This window comes from Oncorhynchus mykiss, chromosome 17, assembly GCF_013265735.2.
Source record: "Oncorhynchus mykiss isolate Arlee chromosome 17, USDA_OmykA_1.1, whole genome shotgun sequence".
NCBI lineage: Eukaryota > Metazoa > Chordata > Actinopteri > Salmoniformes > Salmonidae > Oncorhynchus > Oncorhynchus mykiss.
Window position 1 is genome coordinate 35,751,140 of NC_048581.1, and position 24,155 is coordinate 35,775,294.

At 40.7% G+C, this 24,155-nt stretch overlaps 1 protein-coding gene across 1 annotated transcript; it reads right to left on the bottom strand.

Annotated features, from left to right (window-relative positions):
• Window positions 1-292: 292 nt before the first annotated feature.
• On the bottom strand, window positions 293-22,413 carry capn8 (calpain 8). Its single transcript, XM_021568321.2, has 21 exons — window positions 22,089-22,413; window positions 20,973-21,042; window positions 19,529-19,647; window positions 19,132-19,265; window positions 16,242-16,410; window positions 15,734-15,817; window positions 15,261-15,346; window positions 12,948-13,022; window positions 12,541-12,701; window positions 7,654-7,823; window positions 6,874-6,885; window positions 6,427-6,638; window positions 5,820-5,856; window positions 5,595-5,660; window positions 5,445-5,502; window positions 3,335-3,399; window positions 3,015-3,083; window positions 2,841-2,919; window positions 1,107-1,223; window positions 714-772; window positions 293-608 (listed from the first exon to the last, which is right to left on the bottom strand). Exons 1-21 carry the CDS (start codon window positions 22,323-22,325, stop codon window positions 585-587), a joined length of 2,103 nt encoding a protein of 700 aa, XP_021423996.2. The 5' UTR covers window positions 22,326-22,413; the 3' UTR covers window positions 293-584.
• Window positions 22,414-24,155: the final 1,742 nt, after the last annotated feature.

Consider the following 24,155-nt stretch of genomic DNA (forward strand, 5'->3'; position numbering starts at 1 on the left):
TTCATAAACTTCTAACTTATCTAACTTTTCTGTTGAAGTGTAGACACATGAGTTGCCTAACTTGTTCACAGGATTGGTTAAATCTTGAGGTTCCTAGGGTCTCCACCAAGCTAGGTAAATCTGATTTTTACATTTAAAGCACTGTGCTGCCTGGACAAAATTCAAAATACATTTCGTCTTAATATTCTGGTGCTTTTCGGGGCAGTTTAGAGTATTGACCGGGGACTTAATTGTGTAGGAATGTAACTGTTTTTCTGCGTGATTTGTGATGTTTTACTTGTGCTTCCCATAATGTGTATATTTTTGTTGTTGTATTGCGCAGGGCACATTTGAACAAGAGACCTAGGTCTCAATATGTCTTATGGTAAAATATAAAATATTTTTTCAATCTGATTGACCCCAACCCTGGTGTAGAGTGATCCATAGGCTATTGTAGACAAGAGCCCTATAAAGTATTTTGTCCAAGTCTCATTCAATAAAAGCAACAGTAAAATAACACATTGAGAAATCTTAGCCGTAAAGTCCAATGCAATTGAGTTGTATGTCTTCATCTGTCCCTGTAGTAGATTATTATCTCTGGAATCTTAATTGAGGCCCAGGCAGACCCACTGAAAAACATGAAAACAAACACAAATCGTTCAGAATTGATTGGAAACAATTTCAGGAAAATATTTATTAAATTAACAAATTAAAGATTAGATGTGAAGACATACCTGCAATGCATCCAATTCGATCTTCCCACTGTCATGTTTGTCAAGTGTTTTGAACATTTCTAGTAGAGAGAGAGAGAGAGAGAAATACAAGGTGATTCTGACTCTGAGAATCTGTCTGCCCATAACATGTATTGCTAATACCTTTAATTTGATTGTAGTAACTTTATAAATGTTAATTTCAAACAATATCCTGTGCACACTCAGTTCATGGGCTTTCCCCAGGTAGTTTTTTTATTTATTTTAAAGAATGATAATAATAATGGTCATGGAACAGACACTTTTATCCAAGGCAATTTATAGTGCACAATATCCAGAGATGCAAGCACCATGCTCTGGATTGACTCATTGGAACCACCTCTATTACAAGACATTATGAAGTCAAAAACCACTCACTAAATAGCATTTCCAGTCGTATCAGGCAGCCCATGAAGCAGTCAAAGTCCATGGAGTACTCTGAGTTAGCGTAGCGGGACACAATTAGCTGGAGCACCTCGCTGTTAAGCTGAAATCCTGCGACAATAATAAACACAATAATAAAATCCTGGCCCAGCATTTCAACCAAAGTCCTAATACAACAATTCGTTATTGACTGACCCATGTAAATGTTGTGTGACATGGGGGTGAATGAAACATCGTAATGCTGCATTCTAATAAATATTTGCAGTTAACAAACAAATGCATTTGAATTGATAATATTACAATATTACAATAGTAAGAGCCCCTCCGGTAGTAGTAGTTGTGGTAGGGGTAACATACAGTAGGTAAGAGGTAGCCGCATTGATGTGACTTTAAAGGGATACTGCGAGATAGCATACACAAGCAGCTAGCATACACTAGCGTACCTGTAGACTTCCAGTCATTGTGCTAACACCAGTTAGCATTGGCTTGCGAAACTACCACTAATTGCCGGAATCTCACACCTTTAAATGTGTTTTAAAGAAGTTCTCCATGTGTTCTATTGACCCTGATATGTCTGTGCTAGTGTACAGTTGGCAATGTTTTCCTGCAGGGCAATACAAAATTTTCTCATTGCTGCAACTCCCCAAAGGGAGAGGTGAACGTCAAGTGTCTTCCGAAACATTACTTGCCAAGCCACGCTGCTTCTTAAGATTTGCTTGCTTAACCCGGAAGCCAGCCGCACCAATGTGTTGGAGGAAACAGCGTTTAGCTGAAGTCAGCTGTCAGGCTTACAGGCGCCCGGCCCTCCACAAGGAGTCACTATTGCGCAATGAGCCAAGGAAGCCCCCCCAGACGAATTGTGCACCGCCCTATGGGACTCCCGGTCACAGCTGGCTATGACACATATGCTTTAGACCATTGCGCCACTCGGGAGGCCCAAACATAGGTAGATTTCTAATACTCTTCTGTTTAACTACACTGAGTGTACAAATCATTAAGAAGACTTTCCTAATATTGAATTGCACCCCCTTTTGCCTTCAGAACAGACTAAATTTGTCAGGGCATGGACTCTACAAGGTGTCGAAAGCGTTCGACAGGGATGCTGACCCATGTTTACTCCAATGCTTCCCACAGTTGTGTGAAGTTTGCTGGATGTCCTTTGGGTGGTGGACCATTCTTGATACACACGGGAAACTGTTGAGCATGAAAAACCCAGCAGCGTTGCAGTTCTTGACACATTCAAACCGGTGCGCCTGGCATAGCCACGGGTAGGGGTGCTGAGCACCCCTGATAAATTACAATTAAAACAATAATTCATATATATTTTTTAATTATTATAATAATGTGAGAAAAAAATCACATTTAGTGCACTAGGCCTTTATTACTCATGTATGAGCAGAGAATAATTGTTGTCAGCAGAGTAGGGAGAAAAATACCCCCCAAAACATGTTCCCGTGGCCATGGCGCCTGCAGCTACTACGATAGCCCAACTGGCACCTACTGTAAATATTTTATCTTGCCCATTCACCCTCTGAATGGCACACATACACAATCCTTCTTTAAACGGTCTCTTCCCCTTCATCTACTGCACTGATTGAAGTGGATTTAACAAGTGACATCAATAAGACGTTTCACCTTGATTCACTTGGTCAGTCTATGTCATGGAAAGAGCATGTTTTGTACATTGTAAATTAAATGGTTAAATAAGTCAATGTTTCTTAACAATACCTGCTTCAGTCAACGCCCCCCTCATCTCGTGGGTGCTCATCGTGCCAGAGTTGTCAGAGTCGTGACTTTTGAAGATTTCCTATAGGACATCGAAATTATTGACAGACTCGAATACGAGTAATAATACCAGTTTCAATGCTGTACACTCAGCACAGTCTCTGCCTTTAATCTTACCAAATACTTCTGGATCTTAGTCCACACAGTATGGAACTCAACCAGGCCCAACTTTGCATTGCCATCCATCTGATTGTGGTCAAGACAGATATAATATATGCCAGTTAGCAGACACTTTTATTCAAAGCGGCTTTCAGTAGTGCATGCATACATTTTCCCCTGTGGGAACCGAGCTCACGACTTTGGCGTTGCAAGCGCCATGGTCAACCAACTGTGCCACACAGGAACAATTTCCTAATACCACATGTTGAAAAGTAAAATATGCATTTTTCCATATCATATTGAGAATGAATGGCTCATGCTACTGTAGGAAAGGATACATCCAACAGACTGATGATGTGACGACAGGTCTCGAGGCTAAATCCATCGGTTTTGACGTGAGATCCTTGAAAACAGAGTGGCAACAAGTAAAGCTAATATACCGTACTGTTAACACATACTGGGACCATACTGGTGAATATTTAAGTTGACATTTTATCTGTCTCAAAATGCACATCAGCCAATTCAAAAAATGTTGTTGCACGTGATTTAATACTACATGTGCATTTTAGTCAGTTATCCAGACCAACTTAAGGGAACATCAACAGATTTTTTTACCTAATTGGCTCAGGGATTCAAAGCAGTGACCATTCAGTTACTGGCCGACGCTTCCCATAAGAAAACCTGGCATATTTATTGTTTCTTAAAATAGGTCCATTTGGCCACCAGAGGGATATTTTAAACCTCCAAATGAAAGGTTTACTTTTCTTTCACTTGGTCTGTAAAGTGTCGTGTCCCAATATTGCATGACGAATCCTTGACTAGGCTACTAGCTTCTAACGTTAGACAAAATTAAAAAGGTATGTTTTTTCGCATATATGAAAAAAACAATCACACGTTTTTTCTTATCCGTTTCACACACATTCATGTGTTTTTACAGGAAAAAGATAAAGGAGGTCTACACAACATTTCAGTTTATCGTACATTGTATATATTTATTTTTTTAAAGCTGTCATGTACCTCCATTACAATCACTGCCAGGTGGCATACATGCTAAACTGGTTGACTGTGAATCTGTGGGGTACAGTATCAGTTGGTTCGAGGCCCACTCGTGTCAAGCTTTTTTGTTAAGGAAAAAACTGTTCTCTGCTGGTCCTCGATGATCGATTCAAATAGGCGATGAAATGGATGATTATAATGCATGTATAATGTTGTAGGTGTAGCCTACATAAGAAATTAAGACGTTTTGGTCTAACAGTAACGTTATACTATGCTATTATGTTCAGTATATTCGGCATGCTAGGCATAAAGAGAATATTAATTCATCCTTAAAGTTAAGTGTCCAGTGATAATCTCACTTTTAAAAGTTCATATTCTTTTAACTCATACCCAAATAATGTTGTTGACTCGTCCTATACTCGTATTTGTGGCCAAAGCATAAACTGGAGAGAAAAACCCACACCTCAAACATGTATCTCAAAAACACTGTTTCAAAAATGCTTGCTATTTCGTCATAGAGTATGATGTCATACTCCTGAGAAGGATAAACTGGCCAATCAGCATTCTAGAGGTGGATGAGCTGGCCAATCAGCTGTCTACTCTGATTAATATTTTTAATGACCAGTATATACCCATACCATTCTTTTGTTGGGGTATACCTACACCATTCCAACACAGAAAAGCTGCTTTTTAATTACCAATTTTAGGAAGAAAAACTATTTCACTCATATTGTAAGTAAATAGAGGTCATATTTCATAGAAATCTGGAAACACTGGACAGTTACTGTAGGTGATCTTGCGAGACATTGATTCTGCTTTGATCTAAACTTTATTAAACAAGCACCATTCTGAGAAGCGTCGCTTCGGTGCACATCGGGAGCACTAACGTTAACGTTACACCACTGTAGCAGTAGCTTACATGTTGGTCTGCAATAGGAAGTCCAAGAAGCTCCTCATTAAATATATTTGTAATCTTCATTTACAAGGTTTTGGCCGTACTTTAGATAACACTATCACAATAAATGTAATTCTACATTTCAAATTAAAAAACCTCTCCAAGCTACACTGTGAGCTTATCGTTTAGTTGAGATTTTGCGTGTTTTTTAGTAACCGTTTTTTAATTATTATTTTTTAAACTTCTGTTAAGAACATTTTCATGAAAAAGTGTTAAATCACGTCCACCTACGTCAACATTTGTAATTGGCTGCTGAGGAATTTGTGACCGGACATAATCACTGCCACCTGGTCAGGTTAGCATAGGGTTAAATGTGCCAGGTTATGTAATGGGAACAACTAAAATGTAGCGTTTTATCACGTGCAACTACGTCAACAATTTTAATTGGGATGGAGAAAAGGTTTCAATTTAAACTTTTTCTAATGTTGGTAAATATAGACCCACTGTGTCTCATCACAGATGATGCATCACAATGTATATAAATCTCCCTTACTCACTCTGAGTTACCACTCTGTTTAAAATCTTTTGAAGTTCAAAGGCAGAAACTTCGGAATCCTGTCAAGATTAAATGAATATATTAGAAAGAAAAATAAGATTGTTATGTGACTGATTTAAATAAAGAACAAAAATAATATAGAAATACATACGCTTCCAGCAATCTGCAAGAATAGACGTTTGAAGTAGGGATCCACATCACCCTCTGTAATATCAGGCTAGAAAGGGTAAACATATTTTTTAAACGTTCATAAATCTCGGTTTAAATATTATGTTGCACTTGGAATGTCCAGCCGGAAACATACCTCAGTAAACATGAAAACAAAATTGTGTTGGAAGATGTTGAGATCAAAAGACAAGAAATAACTATGATGTACCTCGTCAACTTCCACACTGATATCCTCTTCCATTGGACTGCAACAAAACACATAGAAAGATATACATATAACATACACCATATGATAAACACATCACGTTTGTACATATGTTTGTCATTGTGCCCTGGAAACAAAGCTACATTTTCAAATGGAATGAAAATGTATGATCGAACTCATGTAAGTGGCAATAATGTCACGTTGCTTCCTTAGCGAGTACCACTTCCTCCTGATTCGGCTCATACCGAGGCTCGAACCCAGGACCTCTCTGCCTCACAAACACACGTGACCGCCCTGCTGAAACGTCTTACCCAGCCGTACAATAAAACAAATTGTCAGCACGAGTGGATCCCCATTCGCTATAAAGGCCTGCATTATTTTTAAAAACACTACAGTGTTTGCTACATAGGCCTACATTATATAAAATGTTACAGTGTTCACAACAGCATCTAGAAACATAAAACCAAGAATGTTAAAAAAACAATAAGACACATATGGATCTATTCACATGCCTTACGACTTAATAATGTAGTTCAAATAATCACTATAAAAATGGTATAGTCCCACTCTATTGCAGGCTGTATAACCTCTTCATAAATGCGGGGCCCACCTGGTGGCAGCATGCTTCTCGGCGAAGACTCTCAAGAGGAAGCTGCCCTTCTTGTGCGGCTCAAACGTGGAGGGGATGATGACGTACTCCCCGGGGGGCAACTTGAAGCGGTCACAGATCTCCCGCAGGTTGATGAAGGTATTGCTCATTGCCACAGACTTCTGTCTCAGCAGCACATCTGGGCCCAGGTGGATGTTGGTGCGGCCCTTATACTGCCATCAAACACAGAGGATAGGGCCTTTTTACTGTAGTCTACCTTGTGGCATTATACATTGGTTTCAAACAACATATTACCTTACTTTTTGTGCATTAGACACTGTACTCATATTTTGGCTCATAATAAGTTGAGAATGTGATATGAACAGATCAGCATGAAAATGGCCTTATACTGTATCTATAATTATGCTTGAGTTTCTTTCTTTGTATGTGTTAATGTACCATACATACCTCATCAGGAACCTGGAAAACAAACAAAAACAAAACAAACATCAGAATATTAACAGATTTGACCATTGTATTTTAAAATGGATTAAGTCAGGGGTAGCCAACTCTCCTCTCTGAGAACTACTGGGTATGCATGCTTTTGCTCCAGCCCTGCTCTAAAACACCTGATTCAGCAAATTCATGATATCATAAACAGCTTATTTGTAGAAAGAAAAAAAAATCTGTTTTGTATCATATTGTACAACAGCTGATTAAACTAACGCGGTAAAAGTGTAAAACAAATATGATCAGTGTTATTTTCTGATAGTTGCTGGTTGAAAACAACATTTTAACAGGACCTTCTAATTAGCAGGTTTTGCATGGGTGGAGTTTTGGCTTACCTGGTGACATCACCAGGCGGTGTAAGTTTATAGACCAATAACAAAGAGAGTTCCAAACCTCTCTGCCGATAACAGCTAGTTTTCAGGTTACATATCCCTCCCATTAGGCCCCTCACTCAGACAACACCCAGACAGTCCTAGCAAAAGTCTTGCTTGTGAAGTCGTCGTCGTGTCGTCCCCCCCCCCCCGACAAAAATGCTGTTTGTTTATTTTTGAACATTTTAATGGAAAACTATTACACTAAGGAACCTCATTGTTACCCAGAAATGATTTAACATTGAGATAAAAATGGCTGCATTGGCCCTATAAGGCAGGGCTGGAACAAATGCCTGCATACCCAGGTGGAGGGTTGGCCAGTTATGGATTAAGTGAATAAATTCACTCTGGGGTGGTGATGTTGCACCTGGTATATTGAAAAGCCAATGGTGTTGAGGTCCCGGCTGAATCTCCTCTCTTTGCGGCCGTCTTTTTGCATGAGGCCCACCAAGAAGGTGCAGCCATCCTTGCCATCATGAGGGTCATCATCCACATCATCCAATTTAATGGCAAACTGGGGGTTTGAGCAGAATGTGGCTGCAGAGAAGTGGGTGAGAAAAAATATTTGTGAAAAAGGATTAGTGACTAATCGAGGCAACACTCAGAGTTGCCAGGTTTAGCTACAATGTCCAGTCTATGACCACTCAAAACCTGCACAAAGGCCTGAAAACTAGCCTCAAGAGAGGAGTTGCCACATGTATCGAATAAGTGTCTCCATATTAGCTAGCTAGTGCCGCCAGTTCGTTGTTCTCACATTACTTGTCAAGGTGTGAGCGCACGTGCTGCTTTCCTCATTTACGTGATTCAGCTGCCTGCTGCCAGTGATGCCAATTTAGCTATTTGTTTGCTATATTTAGCAACTTTTCAGACTACCCTGGCAACTTTTTTTTTCAAACAGCACCTAGCAACACATTTATCAAAAAATTGTTTGGAACTTTTAGCAACTTTTGAAAAGTGACTCAAATGCTAAAATGCACACATTTTCCCTCTGAATGACACAAAAACGATTTTCTCTCAGTCACAACACACGTGCCTGGCTGCAATAGTGCGTTGTGAGTGACGTCAGCAGCAGGCGCTCAGCTCGTGTACAGGCAGCAGCAGGCAATTGGGCAAATTGGGCAAATTGCCAATCATTGTTGTCTGACTGCGGCAGGAGCTAAACCCAATGAATATAGTTGGTCACAAATGTTTGATCTTGAACAGAACTTACAACATCAATCAACATATCCCAATCAAAAGCGTACAGCCAGAAGTACAGAAAAGAGTGGGTGTCTGTACCTGAACAAATGTCAAATCATATTTTTTTGCCGAGATTTTTGCCAGTCAATTTGAGAAACGTTATTGTGTATTCTACGTAATGACGCAGTTTTACGTTATCACGCAATGACATCACAACGTCATTTAGCAACTTTTAGCAACAAATCAACCTGCCTCTAGCAATTTACCCTGAAAATGTGTTGGCAACACTGCCTGCTGCAGCGCTCGTCTCAACACACACACACATACAGTAATCTAACACACACATACATTCATCTGGCCCACACACTCACTCAGCAACTGCCTGCCTCATTGTCTGATAATCAGAAGCAGCAGGTCACAGTAAAATTAATAGATACAAAAAAATAAGAGAAATGCCATGGTGGACGCAGTGCAATTTAGAAGTAGCCCAAAATCCCGCAACCCATGACAAATACATTTTCACTAGCAAAATTTTCCCGAAAAATCGTGGACATGGCTACCCTGAACACAATACACTTTTTACTCTAACCCAGTGCTTAATTTGAGCCTTTCCGTTTTGGAGTTTTTCTTCCAGAAACTATTTGTCTGAATCCCGTACCTCTCGTGGCATGGATTTATTTTCTCTCACCTTTTTGCAATGTAAAAAGTAAAAATAAAAGCAATCAAAGTTCATTCGAGTTGCCTATTCGTTCATTATCATGCCCCCACAACAGAACGTAATGTGAAACGGTTGATTTTCCGCTGGTGCCTAATATTCTAAGAGTTGATTTTGGTTGGGCCGGCCCGGGTTTATAGTTTGCGCAACATTGTAACCTATGTTTGAGACCAAACAGACGTCGCTGTGTGAGAAACGCGCCAGTATCTCTCACATAGGTAGAATGAGATTCACTTTCTATGATCTGCTCTGATAGACATGAGTGAGCCTGCAACTCTCATCTCTCTAGCGTTGCACGTCATAATTTCCTTATAGAATCATCGCCACGCGAAGGGTTCTGAAGTAACTGCAGCACCCCTTATGCATTGAAATACATTTGCCAAAGCTTTAGAATTTTAGAACTGCTGTCTGTTCAGAAATAAATGAAATAATTCAGAATAGCCTACTACACAATGATATGGCCTATAATTTAGCCACAGAGGATCAATAGATTCTTCCTGACTGGAGAAAATCTGTCAGTGAAAAAACAGACCTATCAAATCAAATCCAACTTTATTTGTCACATGCGCTGAATAGAGTTAAGAAAATATTTACCAAATAAACTAAAGTAAAAAGTAACTAAATAAAATAACAATAACAAGGCTATATACAGGGGGCACCGAGTCAATGTGTGGGGGTACAGGTTAGTCGAGGTCATTTGTACAAGTAGGTAGGGGTGAAGTAACTATCCAAATGTACTGGGCCGTACGCACTACCCTCTGTAGCACCTTACGATCAGATGCCGAGCAGTTACCACACCAGTCGATGGTGCAGCTGTAGAACTTTTTGAGGATCTGGGGACCCATGATAGTTTGTTGGTGATGTGGACACCAAGGAACTTGAAACTCTTGACCCGCTCCGCTACAGCCCCATTGATGTTAATGGTGGCCTGTTCAGCCCACCTTTTCCTGTAGTCCACGATCAGCCCCTTTGTCTTGCTCACATTGAGAGAGAGGTTGTTGTCCTGGCACCACACTGCCAGGTCTCTGACCTCCTCCCTATAGGCTGTCTCATCATTGTCGGTGATCATGCCTGTCACTGTTGTGTCGTCAGCAACCTTAATGATGGTGTTGGAGTCGTGTTTGGTGTTGGAGTCGTGTTTGGCCTTGCAGTCATCGGTGAACAGGGAGTACAGGAGGGGACTAAGCACAGACCCCTGAGGGGCCCCAGTGTTGAGGATCAGCATGGCAGACGTGTTGTTGCCTACCCTTACCACCTAGGGGAGGCCCGTCAGGAAGTCCAGGATCCAGTTAGCTCAGTGATGAGCTTTGTGGGCACTATGGTGTTGCACTCTGAGCTGTAGTCAATGAACAGCATTCTCACATAGGTGTTCCTTTTGTCCAGGTGGGAAAGGGCAGTGTGGAGTGCGATTGAGATTGCGTCATCTGTTGGGGAGGTATGCAATTCGGAGTTGGTCTAGGGTATCCGGGAGGATGCTGTTGATGTGAGCCATGATCAACCTTTCAAAGCACTTCATTGATGAGTCACTGATGTGATCTTCCTGTCTGGGTTGGCGCCCCCCCCTTGGGTTGTGCCGTGGCGGAGATCTTTGTGGGCTATACTCGGCCTTGTCTCAGGATGGTAAGTTGGTGGTTGAAGATATCTCTCTAGTGGTGTGGGGGCTGTGCTTTGGCAAAGTGGGTGGGGTTATATCCTTCCTGTTTGGCCCTGTCCGGGGGATGGGGCCACAGTGTCTCCTGACCCCTCCTGTCTCAGCCTCCAGTATTTATGCTGCAGTACCAGACTACCTGGCATGATGACTCCTTGCTGTCCCCAGTTCACCTGGCCGTGCTGTTGCTCCAGTTTCAACTGTTCTGCCTGCGGATATGGAATCCTGACCTGTTCACCGGACTTGCTACCTGTCCCAGACCTGCTGTTTTCAACTCTCTAGAAACAGCAGGGGTGGTAGAGATACTCTTAATGATCGGCTATGAAAAGCCAACTGACATTTACTCCTGAGGTGCTGACTTGCTGCACCCTCGACAACTACTGTGATTATTATTATTTGACCATGCTGGTAATTTATGAACATTTGAACATCTTGGCCATGTTCTGTTATAATCTCCACCCGGCCACCCCTCATAGCCTGGTTCCTCTCTAAGTTTCTTCCTAGGTTCTGGCCTTTCTAGGGAGTTTTTCCTAGCCACCGTGGTTCTACACCTGCATTGTTTGCTGTTTGGGGTTTTAGGCTGGGTTTCTGTAACAGCACTTTGAGATATCAGCTGATGTACGAAGGGCTATATAAATACATTTGATTTCATTGCTACCAACGTGACTGCTACAGGGCAGTAATCCTTTAGGCAGGTTACCTTCGCTTCCTTGGGCACAGGGACTATGGTGGTCTGCTTGAAACATTCAGGTATTACAGACTGGGTCAGGGAGAGGTTGAAAATGTCAGTGAAGACACTTGCCAGTTGGGCCGTGCATGCTTTGAGTACACGTCCTGGTCATCTGGCCCCGCAGCTTTGTAAATGTTGACCTGTTTAAAGTTTTCACAATATTTTAAATTGAGGGAAAACACAGGTTGTAAAGCAAATGGCTACTGCTGAAAAGAGAAGACTATGCTTTAGGTTACCAACATATTTGATCAACTTCCAAATATTGTTTGACATAAGAGAGAGAGGCTCTTGGCATGAGCGCATCGGCCATCACCAGCACGTGAGCTGCGCATCATTGGGTGAGTCAGTGAAACTGGAAAGCATTTTTAGGGCAATAATTTCCTCTTCATATTGTAGCCTACGATATGTGTCTCTATGCACCTGGGCCTTGGCTATTGATGGATTCAAGACAAGGTCGTTTTTATTTATCTCATATTTTCTGTTTGTCAGTGTCAACGCAGCCTGCCATTTGAATTATTTTTTGTGCTATTAAAAAAAATTCTGCTGAAGTCTCCAGTTATGTAAAATAACGTAGAATTGCATGAAATGCGTTAATAAAATGCCACATTTTTCCCGGACCCTAGAATACTAAAAATGTTATCCATGTGTGTAACTTCTGTAAGTGCCTCTACTCTACTGCTCTATTCCACTACGCAAATGCGATGCTATGCATGCAATGGTTTATTATAACGTTTTTAATGCATTCTGGTACCTCAGAACTCCCCAGGTCACCCCACTCTCGCTCACTTTTTGTTCCGGAACCTCCCGATTTACAAATTAAGCACTGCTTTTACCATAACCGTAAACATAATATAACTCAGCTGTCCATGAATATTGCAGATAGGATTAGTGCAAATAGGCAAGCAGCACAAAATCTCTTACAAGTAGTTTTAATACCTACTGAATATAATGTTATATTATTAGAGATTGACAGGTTCTGTACCTGCATGGTTCCTGCATCCTCCAGCGGTAGAGCCTACCCTCCACATCCCCTCAAACTGGTAGTGGTTCCAGCGACCCACTTCATCACTGACCAGCGTGTCTGGAGTCAGGTTGCAGATCTCCAGCTTGGAGTACTGCCTTAGGAAATCAGAGTAGGCCATCCTGGATAAGGAACAAGGAGTAGGTTGCTACCATGTACATAAAATATAAAGGAATATATATTTTATGTATGACATTTGAAAGAGACAATAATGGAAATAAACACTTTTTTTTATGTTACAATCAAAAGTTATTTTTATGCCAGCTGTTAGACAATATCATTCTATTGAAAGTGTTATACTGTAGCAAACAATATTATTGGGGTGTTTAATACACTGCAATACCAATAGAAAAAAATAACAGTTTCACCAAAACTCTCCATCTTCTGCAGAGTGGTCTAGCTTGGATTTCTCCTCCGGTCGTACGCCATCCCATTCCCTGGAACTATTGAGAGAAAGAGTTTAAGCTTGTCACGTGGCTTCCCCAAGCGGTATTACAACATCAGGGAATTTCACAACCAAATAAATATGCTTTCTTGGAGGCTTACCTACAGCTTTCTCCCAGACATTGTCAACACAGTATCACCATTTTTAAAGCTTACAGTGCATTTGGAAAGTATTCAGACCCCTTAACTTTTCAAATCAAATTTGATTTGTCACATGCGCTGAATACAACAAGTGTATACCTTACAGTGAAATGCTTACTTACAAGCACTTAACCAACAATGCAGTTTTAAGAAAAATAAGTGTTAAGTAAAAAATAGATAAGTACATTTAAAACATTTAAAAAAGAAAGTAACAAATAATTAACAAGCACAAGTAAAGTAACAGTAGTGAGGCTATATACAGGGGGTACCGGTACAGAATCAATGTGCGGGGGCACCGGTTAGTAGAGGTAATTGAGGTAATATGTACATGTAGGTAGAGTTAAAGATAATAAACAGAGAGTAGCAGCAGCGTAAAAGCGGGGGGCAATGCAAATAGTCTGGGTAGCCATTTGATTAGCTGTTCAGGAGTCTTATGGCTTGGAGGTAGAAGCTGTTAAGAGGCCTTTTAGACCTAGACTTGGCGCTCTGATACCGCTTGCCGTGCGATGGCAGAGAGAACTCTGCTCCCGAATGGCGCAGGGTCTAAGGTACTGCATCTCAGTGCAAGAGGCATCACTGCAGTCCCTGGTTCGAATCCAGGCTGTATCACATCTGGCTGTGATTGGGAGTCCCATAGGGCAGCGCACAATTGGCCCAGCGTCGTCCAGGTTTGGTCGGGTTAGGACATCATTGTAAATAAGAATTTGTTCTTAACTGACTTGCCTAATTAAATAAAGGTTTTAGGGCCTCCCTCTGACACCGCCTGGTATAGAGGTCCTGGATGGCAGGAAGCTTGGCCCCAGTGATGTACTGGGCCGTACACACTACCCTCTGTAGTGCCTTGCGGTCGGAGGCCGAGCAGTTGCCATACCAGGCAGTGATGCAACCATTCAGGATGCTCTTGATTGGTCATCTCCTTTGTCTTGATCAGGTGGAGGGAGAGGTTGTTTTCCTGGAACCACACGGCCAGGTCTCCTCCTCCCTATAGGCTGTCTCATCATTTTCGGTGATCAGGCTGTTGTGTCATCTGCAAACTTAATGATGGTGTTGGAGTTGTGCCTGGCCATGCAGTCATGAGTGAACAGGGATTACAGGAGGGGACACAACCCTGAGGGGCCCCCGTGTTGAGGGTCAGCGTGGTAGACGTGTTGTTGCCTACCCTTAGCACCTTGGGGCGTTCCGTCAGGTAGTCCAGTTGCAGAGGGAGGTGTTTCGTCCCAGGGTCCATAGCTTAGTGATGAGCTTTGAGGGCATATTGGTGCTGAACGCTGAGCTGTAGTCAATTAATATCATTCTCTCACATAGGTGTTCCTTTTGTCCAGGTGGGAAAGGGCAGTGTGGAGTGAAATAGAGATTGCGTCATCTGTGGATCTGTTAGGGCGGTATACAAATTGGAGTGGGTCTAGGGTTTCTAGGATAGTGGTGTTTATGTGAGCCATGATCAGCCTTTCAAAGCACTTCATGGCTACAGACGTGAGTCCTATGGGTCGGTACCCTTTTGGTACCCTTCCCCAGATCTGTGCCTCGACACAATCCTGTCTCGGAGCTCTACGGACAATTCCTTCGACCTCATGGCTTGGTTTTTTCTCTAACATGCACTGTCAACTGTGGGACCTTACATAGACAGGTGTGTGCCTTTCCAAATCATGTCAGGTCAATTGAATTTACCAAAGGTGGACTCCAATCATGTTGTAGAAACATCTCAAGGATGATCAATAGAAACAGAATGCACCTGAGCTCAATTTGGAGGCTCTCTTGGCAAAGGGTCTGAAAACGTATGTAAATAAGGTGTTTCTGTTTTTTAAATTTAAAACATTTGCAGCAATTTCTGAAAACCTGTTTTCACTTTTTTATTATGCTGTGTTGTGTTTAGATTGATGAGGACATAAAAATAAAAAAAATCAATTTTAGATCAAGGCTGTAATGTAACAAAATGCGGAAAAAGTCAAAGGATCTGAATACTTCCAGAATGCACTGTATATACCTGCAATTAAGTGTTGTATAATTGTTTGTTGTGTGTGTGCCACAACAATCCAAAATTGTTACATGGTCAATAAAGTTGCTCAACACTGCTACTAATTGAATTATTTACTCACTCATCGCTCCAGGCACCCGTCCACTCCACCTGACCCCAGGGGTTTCTGATCCTCACCAGCTCAACTGGAGTCCCATGCAGGTGTACCTTCACTCAACACGAAAATTCGACAGACTGTTACGATTGACAAGAGGCTACCTGGCTATCTTATCTTGTTGGAAAAACACACGCCATCTACAAACTTCATGCATCACGCACGATCTGTTGTCTAAAATACGTATTTTTTAAAATGATCTATGTGTCATGTGTCATAAAATGACATAGTAATAATAGTATGTCAATTAGAATACTACTAATGATATCATAGTCGTTTTTATGACATTGTTGTGGAGACAACATTAAGTGTAATGTTACCAAAGCAGTCTTTTTAAAACAGGTCAACTCATTGAACTGCTAAAAAGGCTGACCACATTATATGAACTTATTTTACTTCTCCTTGATAGTTTTATGTACTGAGAAAAGGCTTATTCTTACCTCTTCTGCTGCAGTGATTGAGTACGCATGCCCCTTCACCAGCTTCTGACCAGTAACTGCCTCCGTCTCGTACGCACTTGTTATCTACAGTAGCCCAGAGCACTACATATCAAACATGTTTACCGCTACTGCACACTCTAATTTATTCATGTAGGACCGATCCAAACAGATGTATAATTGTATAATTTGTCTTCTCATGTCAATAAGAGATGTATGTAGTTACACATGCCAATCTTAAGGTAGGGTTTCGACCTTTCCTTTGTCTGACATATAAATAAATAAAAAACAGTCATGACATCAACCCTATATTCAAAAAACTGTTACTATGGACATTACTATGGATTTCTGGGATCAAGGTGTATAGTCTGCTCACAATTAAAAAGCATTTCGGTGTGTCCCAAAGGTACAGTAACACGTCAGGACCTTGGCAGCATTATATTTCTTGGTTCTTGTAATGTACAACTAGAATATTATGTATTTAAAGATGACTCATCAAAAACACCCTTACATCAATGGAGCAGCCCAATAGAGAACCCAGCCCCAGGGCCTTCTTCATGATTTTGAACAGGCACTGTGGGGCATTGCTAAGATTATATGTCTCAGCGATGCCCCCAGTGAAGTCCTCAAAGCCTTCTGTGGTGGAGCCCCCAGACAAGGCCTCATAGGAACTGTTGACTCTACAAAGAAAATAAGAGTTTTATTATGTTTGGCTATATAAAAATCAAATACAATGTCATCAACACAACACATTTCTTGAAAAAAAAAAAAAAAGTAAGAATCCATCTCTGTTTAAAAACTCACATCAAACAAAACAGGTGATTGAATTTATTTGATTTGTTTAGCACGTTTTTGGTTACTACATGATTCCATATGTGATATTTCATATTTTTGGTGTCTTCACTATTATTCTACAATGTAGAAATAGTCAAAATGAAGAAAAACCATTGAATGAGTAGGGGTGTCCAAACTTTGACTGGTACTGTATATATATATATATATATATATATATATTTGTCTCAGGACAATATTGGGGTTTTAAGCTACTTTTTTTTGCCTCAGTGCAACGTTGTGCAGTTAGGCTACTTTTCAGGGCAATTCAGTATCATGCTCAATGAAAGACATGTAATTTGATGTAAAAAAATAAATAAATGTGCCAACACAGCCCCTGACATTCACAGGCAATGGACACAGGGACGTTCTATGGGCGAAAGGAGCCTAATCGAGCAGTTAGGATCGTACCCTCTGGTAGTGAGGACAGTGAGCTTGACGACCACGACAACGATGAAGAATGGACCCCAGAATCAGGTTTGAAAGGCTGTGAAATATTAGTTTATGCCCAACTTGTATTATTTCATGAAAAGAGTGCTTGTTTATGATATTTCTATTTTTATTTTTTTATTTCACCTATATTTAACCAGGTAGGCCAGTTGGGAACAAGTTGTCATTTACAACTGCGACCTGGCCAAGATAAAGCAAAGCAGTGCGACACAAACAACAACACAGAGTTACACGTGGAATAAACAAACGTACAGTCAATAACACAATAGGGGAAAAAAGTCTATATACAGTGTGTGCAAATGGCGTGAGGAGGTAAGGCAATAAATAGGCCATAGTAGCGAGGTAATTACAATTTAGCAAATTAACACTGGAGTGATAGATGTGCAGATGATGATGTGCAAGTAGAAATACTGGTGTGCAAAAGAGCAAAAAAGGAAATAAAAACAATATGGGGATGAGGTAGATTACAGATGGGCTGTGTACAGCTGCAGTGATCGGTTAGCTGCTCAGATAGCTGATGTTTAAAGTTAGTGAGGGAGAAATAAGTCTCCAACTTCAGCAATTTTTGCAATTCGTTTCAGTCATTGGCAGCAGAGAACTGGAAGGAAAGGCGGCCAAAGAAGGTGTTAGTTTGGGGATGACCAGTGAGATATACCTGCTGGAGCGCGTGCTACGGGTGGGTGTTGTTATCGTGACCAGTGAGCTGAGATAAGATGGAGCTTTACCTAGCAAAGACTTATAGAAACCCTTGAGCCAGTGGGTCTGGCAACGAATATGTAGCGAGGGCCAGCCGACGAGAGCATACAGGTCGCAGTGGTGGGTGGTATATGTGGCTTTGGTGACAAAACGGAAGGCACTGTGATAGACTGCATCCAGTTTGCTGAGTAGAGTGTTGGAGGCTATTTTGTAAATGACATCGCCAAAGTCGAGGATTGGTAGGATAGTCAGTTTTACGAGGGTATGTTTGGCGACGTGAGTGAAGGAGGCTTTGTTGCGAAATAGGAAGCCGATTCTTGATTTAATTTTGGAGATGTTTAATATGAGTCTGGAAGGAGAGTTTACAGTCTAGCCAGACACCTAGGTATTTGTAGTTGTCCACATATACAGTATTTCACTTAATAAATGTTCTGAAAATATCAGATTTTACTTGGTGTTTTAGTAAAATCCACCCTCTGGTGGTATGGATAACTTATTGTGTCTCCAGAGAAACCTAGATTCAAATAAAGGTCACATCTATCAAATTATTACAGGCGTAATTAGGTGTTTTTAGCTGGGGTCAAAATGACCCCAAAGTTTTAAGTAAGAACAAGGTTATTGACAAAGTCCGGAAAAAGTTTAAGAATTGAATAAACCACCTTTGAGCTATGATAATAAATATGCCTCTGTGCTAAAATGACCTCAGTCGGTAGTATGAGGGTTAATAATAGTTAATTCTGTTAAATGAATCGTTTTACAAAAAACTAACTTTTTTTAAGAAGCTAAAATAACTAAATTAAAATAATAGCAATAATATTGCTAACCAAAAGCCATGCTAAGAAGGTTTTCAAAATACTGCAATAGGTGTTGAGGTTTTTGTACAGGGATGTTTTGTAAAATATATGACAAATGATACAATTTAGAGCATAATCGGGACTGGCATAACAAACACAGTAAGCAAAGAAGGTGAGGGGAGCAATCTGGTGGCATGTTTACATTTGAGGCTGTGGCTGGTGGCTACAGGTACACTTCAATATTTATTCAACAGTCACTCTATGACTAAAGCCTCTGCTGGTCACCACAATGGTCCAGATCAAAATTATACTATAGTGAATGTTCTGTAATTCATTCGGAACAGTTCTATTTAAATCCACGTCCTTTGTGTTATTCCCTTTGTGCAGGTTCAATGCCTTGGGCCCTATTTAATCAAACCTAGTCACTGGGTTTACAGGATAAGTCAAAGCCACATTTTCTTGAATTGCAGGGATGCATATTTGAATAAATAAAATAAATCTGTCTGCAAAGTATTTATAGACTGACAACAACAAAAACTGTAAGAAAATGTGTTTTTATGTGTGGCTATCAATTCTGATTGAATAGGACCCCAGTTTACTAACCATGACGGGTGAATGATGTTTACTCACTTAGCATAGGCCTTCTCCAGCAGGGCGCTCCAAAACTCTGAGCCCTCAGCTGAGTGAACAAACAGCAGTTTCCCCTCTCTTGTGGGCAGCCTATCGTCAATCACAACATCCACCCACTGTCCATACTGCCAAAACTGTAAACAAGGAAATCTGAGCAGAGGTAGAACACAACTTCCCCTTCCTGTTCAGCTTCACCCTTTAAGTACTTTTTCCTCTTTACCACTCTTCACAAATAAATCATTAAATGTTAAACATTTCTCTGAGTGTACAATAACATCTACCCTACTCCCCCAATCCTAACTTTTGGAGGTAAAAAGGGGGTAAAAAAAGACAAATTGATTTTAAATCAGCACTTATGAATAACCTCATCCATCACTACTAAAAACACATTGCTCACCTGGAAGTGAAAGATGCCAGCATAATTCTCCTCAAAGCTCTGCCCAGGGGGTACCACTCGAGCCAAGATGTCTTTGTCCAAGGTAAGAGAGGCAAGGGCTGCCAGCAACCAACAGTCACCTGTATACATACACCAGTGGGAATAAGAATATGTTTACTCTCTATATTAAATAAGTAATACAAAATGTGTATACATTCTTATGAATGTTTTATATACCGGGAACATTCTAGAGAACTTTAAGATTCTTCTTGATATTCATTTGTTTATTTTTATTTTGATAATAATCCAACTTTATTGAATAACTTAATTTGTTAAACACTTCATATCTTACACTCAAAGTGCTAATAGTAAAAACATTGCATTTGAATACTTTAGTGTGCTACCAAGAAATGGGTATGTGGCTTGGTAGAGTATTCAAGTATAAACTACCAAAGTTACCATAGATTGCCATAGATTACCTGTTAATTACCAAAATTACAGAACATTTAGGTAACTTTGGTAAATTACTGGTGGTTTTGTATCCCTTATTATTATATTAATATATTATGAAATACTAATATTACATGATGCAATATAGTGAAACATAAATGCTGAATAGTTTAAGACTGCAGAAATATCAGCTCCGGGTATCAATTTTGGAGAGCGAAATCAAAGTAACTGTACAAACTTGAACAGTAACAGCCAAAGCAAAGGGAGTGCACAAAACAGTGAGCAAACATTCTCAGCATGAGTAATTCTTCATGACTATATGAATAGGTGTATACCACCCTATATTGTAATAGAAATTGAGTCAAATCTGTAGCTAGCTGTGAATAAAATCTTGTTTGTTCAGCGTTGCACACTTGAGTCTTCCATGTCTGTGTAAATTAGGGGTGGTGTATGTTTACTACAAAGGGCGAACCTGGTGTATCATTTCTTCAAGAAGCAGTATAGTAGTCAAATTATACTAATGTGTACTGTAGGCCTTTACATGAATGTAACATTTTGTGAACATTACTGGGACACTAAAGGGAAGTGGGAACCTACCACATACAACAGGTGTATAGACACTATTTGAAAAGTAAGAGGTTTTGAACAATTGGTGCCACTTCCCATTTCATTCCCATTGATGACTCGATGACTACAGTGACACACACCTTTGTCATTGAATACAGATAAACATACAGTACGTGAGATAACTTATCCTTAATAACCATGCTTTGGGATGTACACTACAGTATGTTGTCTGGAAGTGACAATGTCTGGAAGTGACAATATGTGGTTTAATGTATTATTAGAAATGTTGATTTAATCAAAATGCATATCTGTAGTAAAGGTGGCGTTTGGATATGTAAAGCAAATACATTTTCAAACAAACAATAAAATATAATATCGTTACACCCTATCCCATGCTATGGCAAACATACAGAGCAATATACATATGGGGGTTAGGTGTCAAACTCACCCAAAGCCCCTTGGCAGATGTCAGTTCTCGTGGCTCCTTCAACAATGAACTGAGGGTTTGAGCACAACTCCTGTTTGGAAAATGCATAGGTTGTTTAACTAACAGAATGAATAGGAGGAATTCGGTTCATTTAAAAAATACTAAGCAATTGGTACTTTGCTCCACATGATGCTAAATGGCATTTTATTGTTTCCCGACATTAAGACCAAATGTGTTGAATGGAGTGTAATTTGTTTCAAGGGCAGAGCAAAAACAGTGACAGAATATAGGGACGGTTCATGGAATTTGCGTGCTTGAGACAGGGTGCCAGCACAAATACAGGCAGTAAGTTGCAATGACATTCTTTATTTTGCCTTCCATTCTTTTAATTTGCCTTCCAATCAGTCTTAATTATTCCCTGCACTATGGTTAATCTTCAATCAAGAGTTTTGAGACATAGAGTGGAGAAATGTCACCCAAGATCACATTTTCAGTTATTGACTAAATCAGAATTAGGCCTATCTATGCCTGAGTATATTCCACCTGTCTGTGAAAATAAGAAATTGGGGCATAACATAGTCCCTTTCATGACTGCCACCACCCCTATATGCTCCATTGCAACTTCTTCGAAACTTGAACTATGAGGAGGTTACCCTGGTGACGTGGACAGTAGGAGTCAAAAGACACACACAAGTTATTTGGGAGGAGGAGGGGTTGGGGTGTTAATGGTTCCAATTTATAGTTTCATTTTAATCTGTCAATTGTGGGAAGAAAATGTTGTCCATCCGTGTATTTTTGTGAACAAATCCTGACCAATCCCAATACACAGAATATTAAATAAGCACACAGAAAGTAAGAGAAGGGAAAACAATGGGCCCTTCTAAAACAAAGTAAAACCAAAGCCTAAATCAACTTAATAATCCAAAAGACATACTGTGAGCTCGATACATGTATCTTGATGAAATTGCAAGAAGTACCAAAGCAAGAATCTCATTGATAAGTGCCTCTGTTACTGCACACCTAACAAATCACTAAAGCAGAAATGGCTAATATCATGTGAGACGTGGTTAGCCTACCACATCCTTGTGGGATATACCTCCTACAGCTATCCTCCTTACACTGAGACAAAGTCCTTACCTTTGGTCTTTTCCACTCCACGCCCCGGGTTTTTGAAGAGTAGCGACCCAACTCATTGTACCCAAGAGAGTTCCAATCAGCAGGGAAAGATGTGTCACTGAAGAGTTTCCCGCTCTCCAGACACTCTCTCCTCAGGGTCTGGAAGTCTTGCTTGTTAAAGGGGATGGCCTTGTCGTTGCTACCTTCACCTTCCTCCCTAGCTTTCCTCCTGGCCAAGTGGTTAGCTATACTGGACATGGTGCTGTGAACTCAGATGGCTGCAGTGTGTGAAGTGTGACTGTGTGAACTGTGCCGTAGTTGCTTCTGTGTGTATACTAAAAGGCTTTTGGGACTGGGGAGGTAGATGTGAAGGGGTGGAGTCAATTTACCTGCAGTCTATAAAGACAGAGGTGGAGGTGTGGCATCTGCTGCCTGCCCCATACAGGTACTGGCCTAAGAAGTCTCAGCAATATTGAGGAACACATTCCCAGGGGATAATTGTAGATGACATACGACAACAGCAAGAGCGGAGTGCTGTGTGTGTGTGTGTGTGTGTGTCCTTCAAAGGGACCCCTTTTATGCAAAGTAGACTAGTTACTATTAGCCTAGACCAGTGGTTCCTAAACTTGTTATAGTCCCGTACCCCTTCAAACATTCATCATTGCAAGCCTGCCACGCACACACTATACGATACATTCGTTAAACATAAAAATGAGTGTGAGTTTTTGTCACACCCCGGCTCGTGGGAAGTGACAAAGTGCTCTTATAGGACCAGGATACAAGTAATAATAATAATCAGTAATGTTGCTCTTTATTTAACCATATTACATACAAAACCTTAACCTTATTTGTGAATAACTCACCACATGTTAATGAGAAGGGTGTGCTTCAAAGGATGCACATAACTCTGCAATGTTGGGTTGTATTGGAGAGAGTCTCAGTCTTAAATCATTTTCCACACACAGTTTGTGCCTGTATTTAGTAGTCATGCTAGTGAGGGATGAGAATCCACTCTCACATAGGTACATGGTTGCAAAGGGAATCAGTGTCTTAACAGCACGATTTGCCAAGGCAGGATACTCTGAGCGCAGCCCAATCCAGAAATCTGGCAGTGGCTATTGATTAAACTCAATTTTCACAGGACCGCTTGTTGCAATTTTGATGAGGCTCTCTTGTTCAGATATCGATAGGTGGACTGGAGGCAGGGCATGAAAGGGATAACGAATCCAGTTGTTTGTGTCATCTGTTTCGGGAAAGTACCTGCGTAATTGCTCACCCAACTCACTCAGGGGCATCGCTATATCACATTTGACATTGTCCGTAAGCTTGAGTTCATTTGCACACAAAAAAATTCATACAGTGATGGAAAGACCTGTGTGTTGTCCTTGTTAATTCAGACAGAGAAGAGCTCCAACTTCTTAATCATAGCCTCAATTTTGTCCAGCATATTGAATATAGTTGCGGAAAGTCCCTGTAATCCTAGATTCAGATAATTCAGGTGAGAAAAAACATTACCCAGATGTGAGAAACTCGCCATCATGCAAGCGGTCAGACAAAGTGAAAATGATGGTCAGTGAAGAAAACTTTAAGCTCGTCTCTCAATTTAAAAAACTCTCAATTTAAAAAAACAGCACACTTCTGTATGTTGTAAAAGCATTGCATGGTCGCTGCCCATATCATTGCATAGTGCAGAAAATACACAAGAGTTCAGGGGCCTTGCTTTAACAAAGTTAACCATTTTCACTCTAGTGTCCAAAACATCTTTCAAGCTGTCAGGCATTAATTCCCTTGGCAGCAAGAGCCTCTCGGTGGATGCTGCTGTATAGGTGGATGCTGCAGTATAGGTGGATGCTGCAGTATAGGTGGATGCTGCAGTATAGGTGGATGCTGCAGTATAGATGGATGCTGCAGTGTACCCAAGTGGCGTCGGGGGCAACTGCTTGCACGCTTAACACTCCACTATGTCTCCCTGTCATGGGTTTTGCGCCATCAGTACAGATACCAACACATCTTGACCACCAAAGTCCATTTGATGTCACAAAGCTGTACTTTTAAAATATCCTCTCCTGTTGTCCTGGTTTCCAGTGG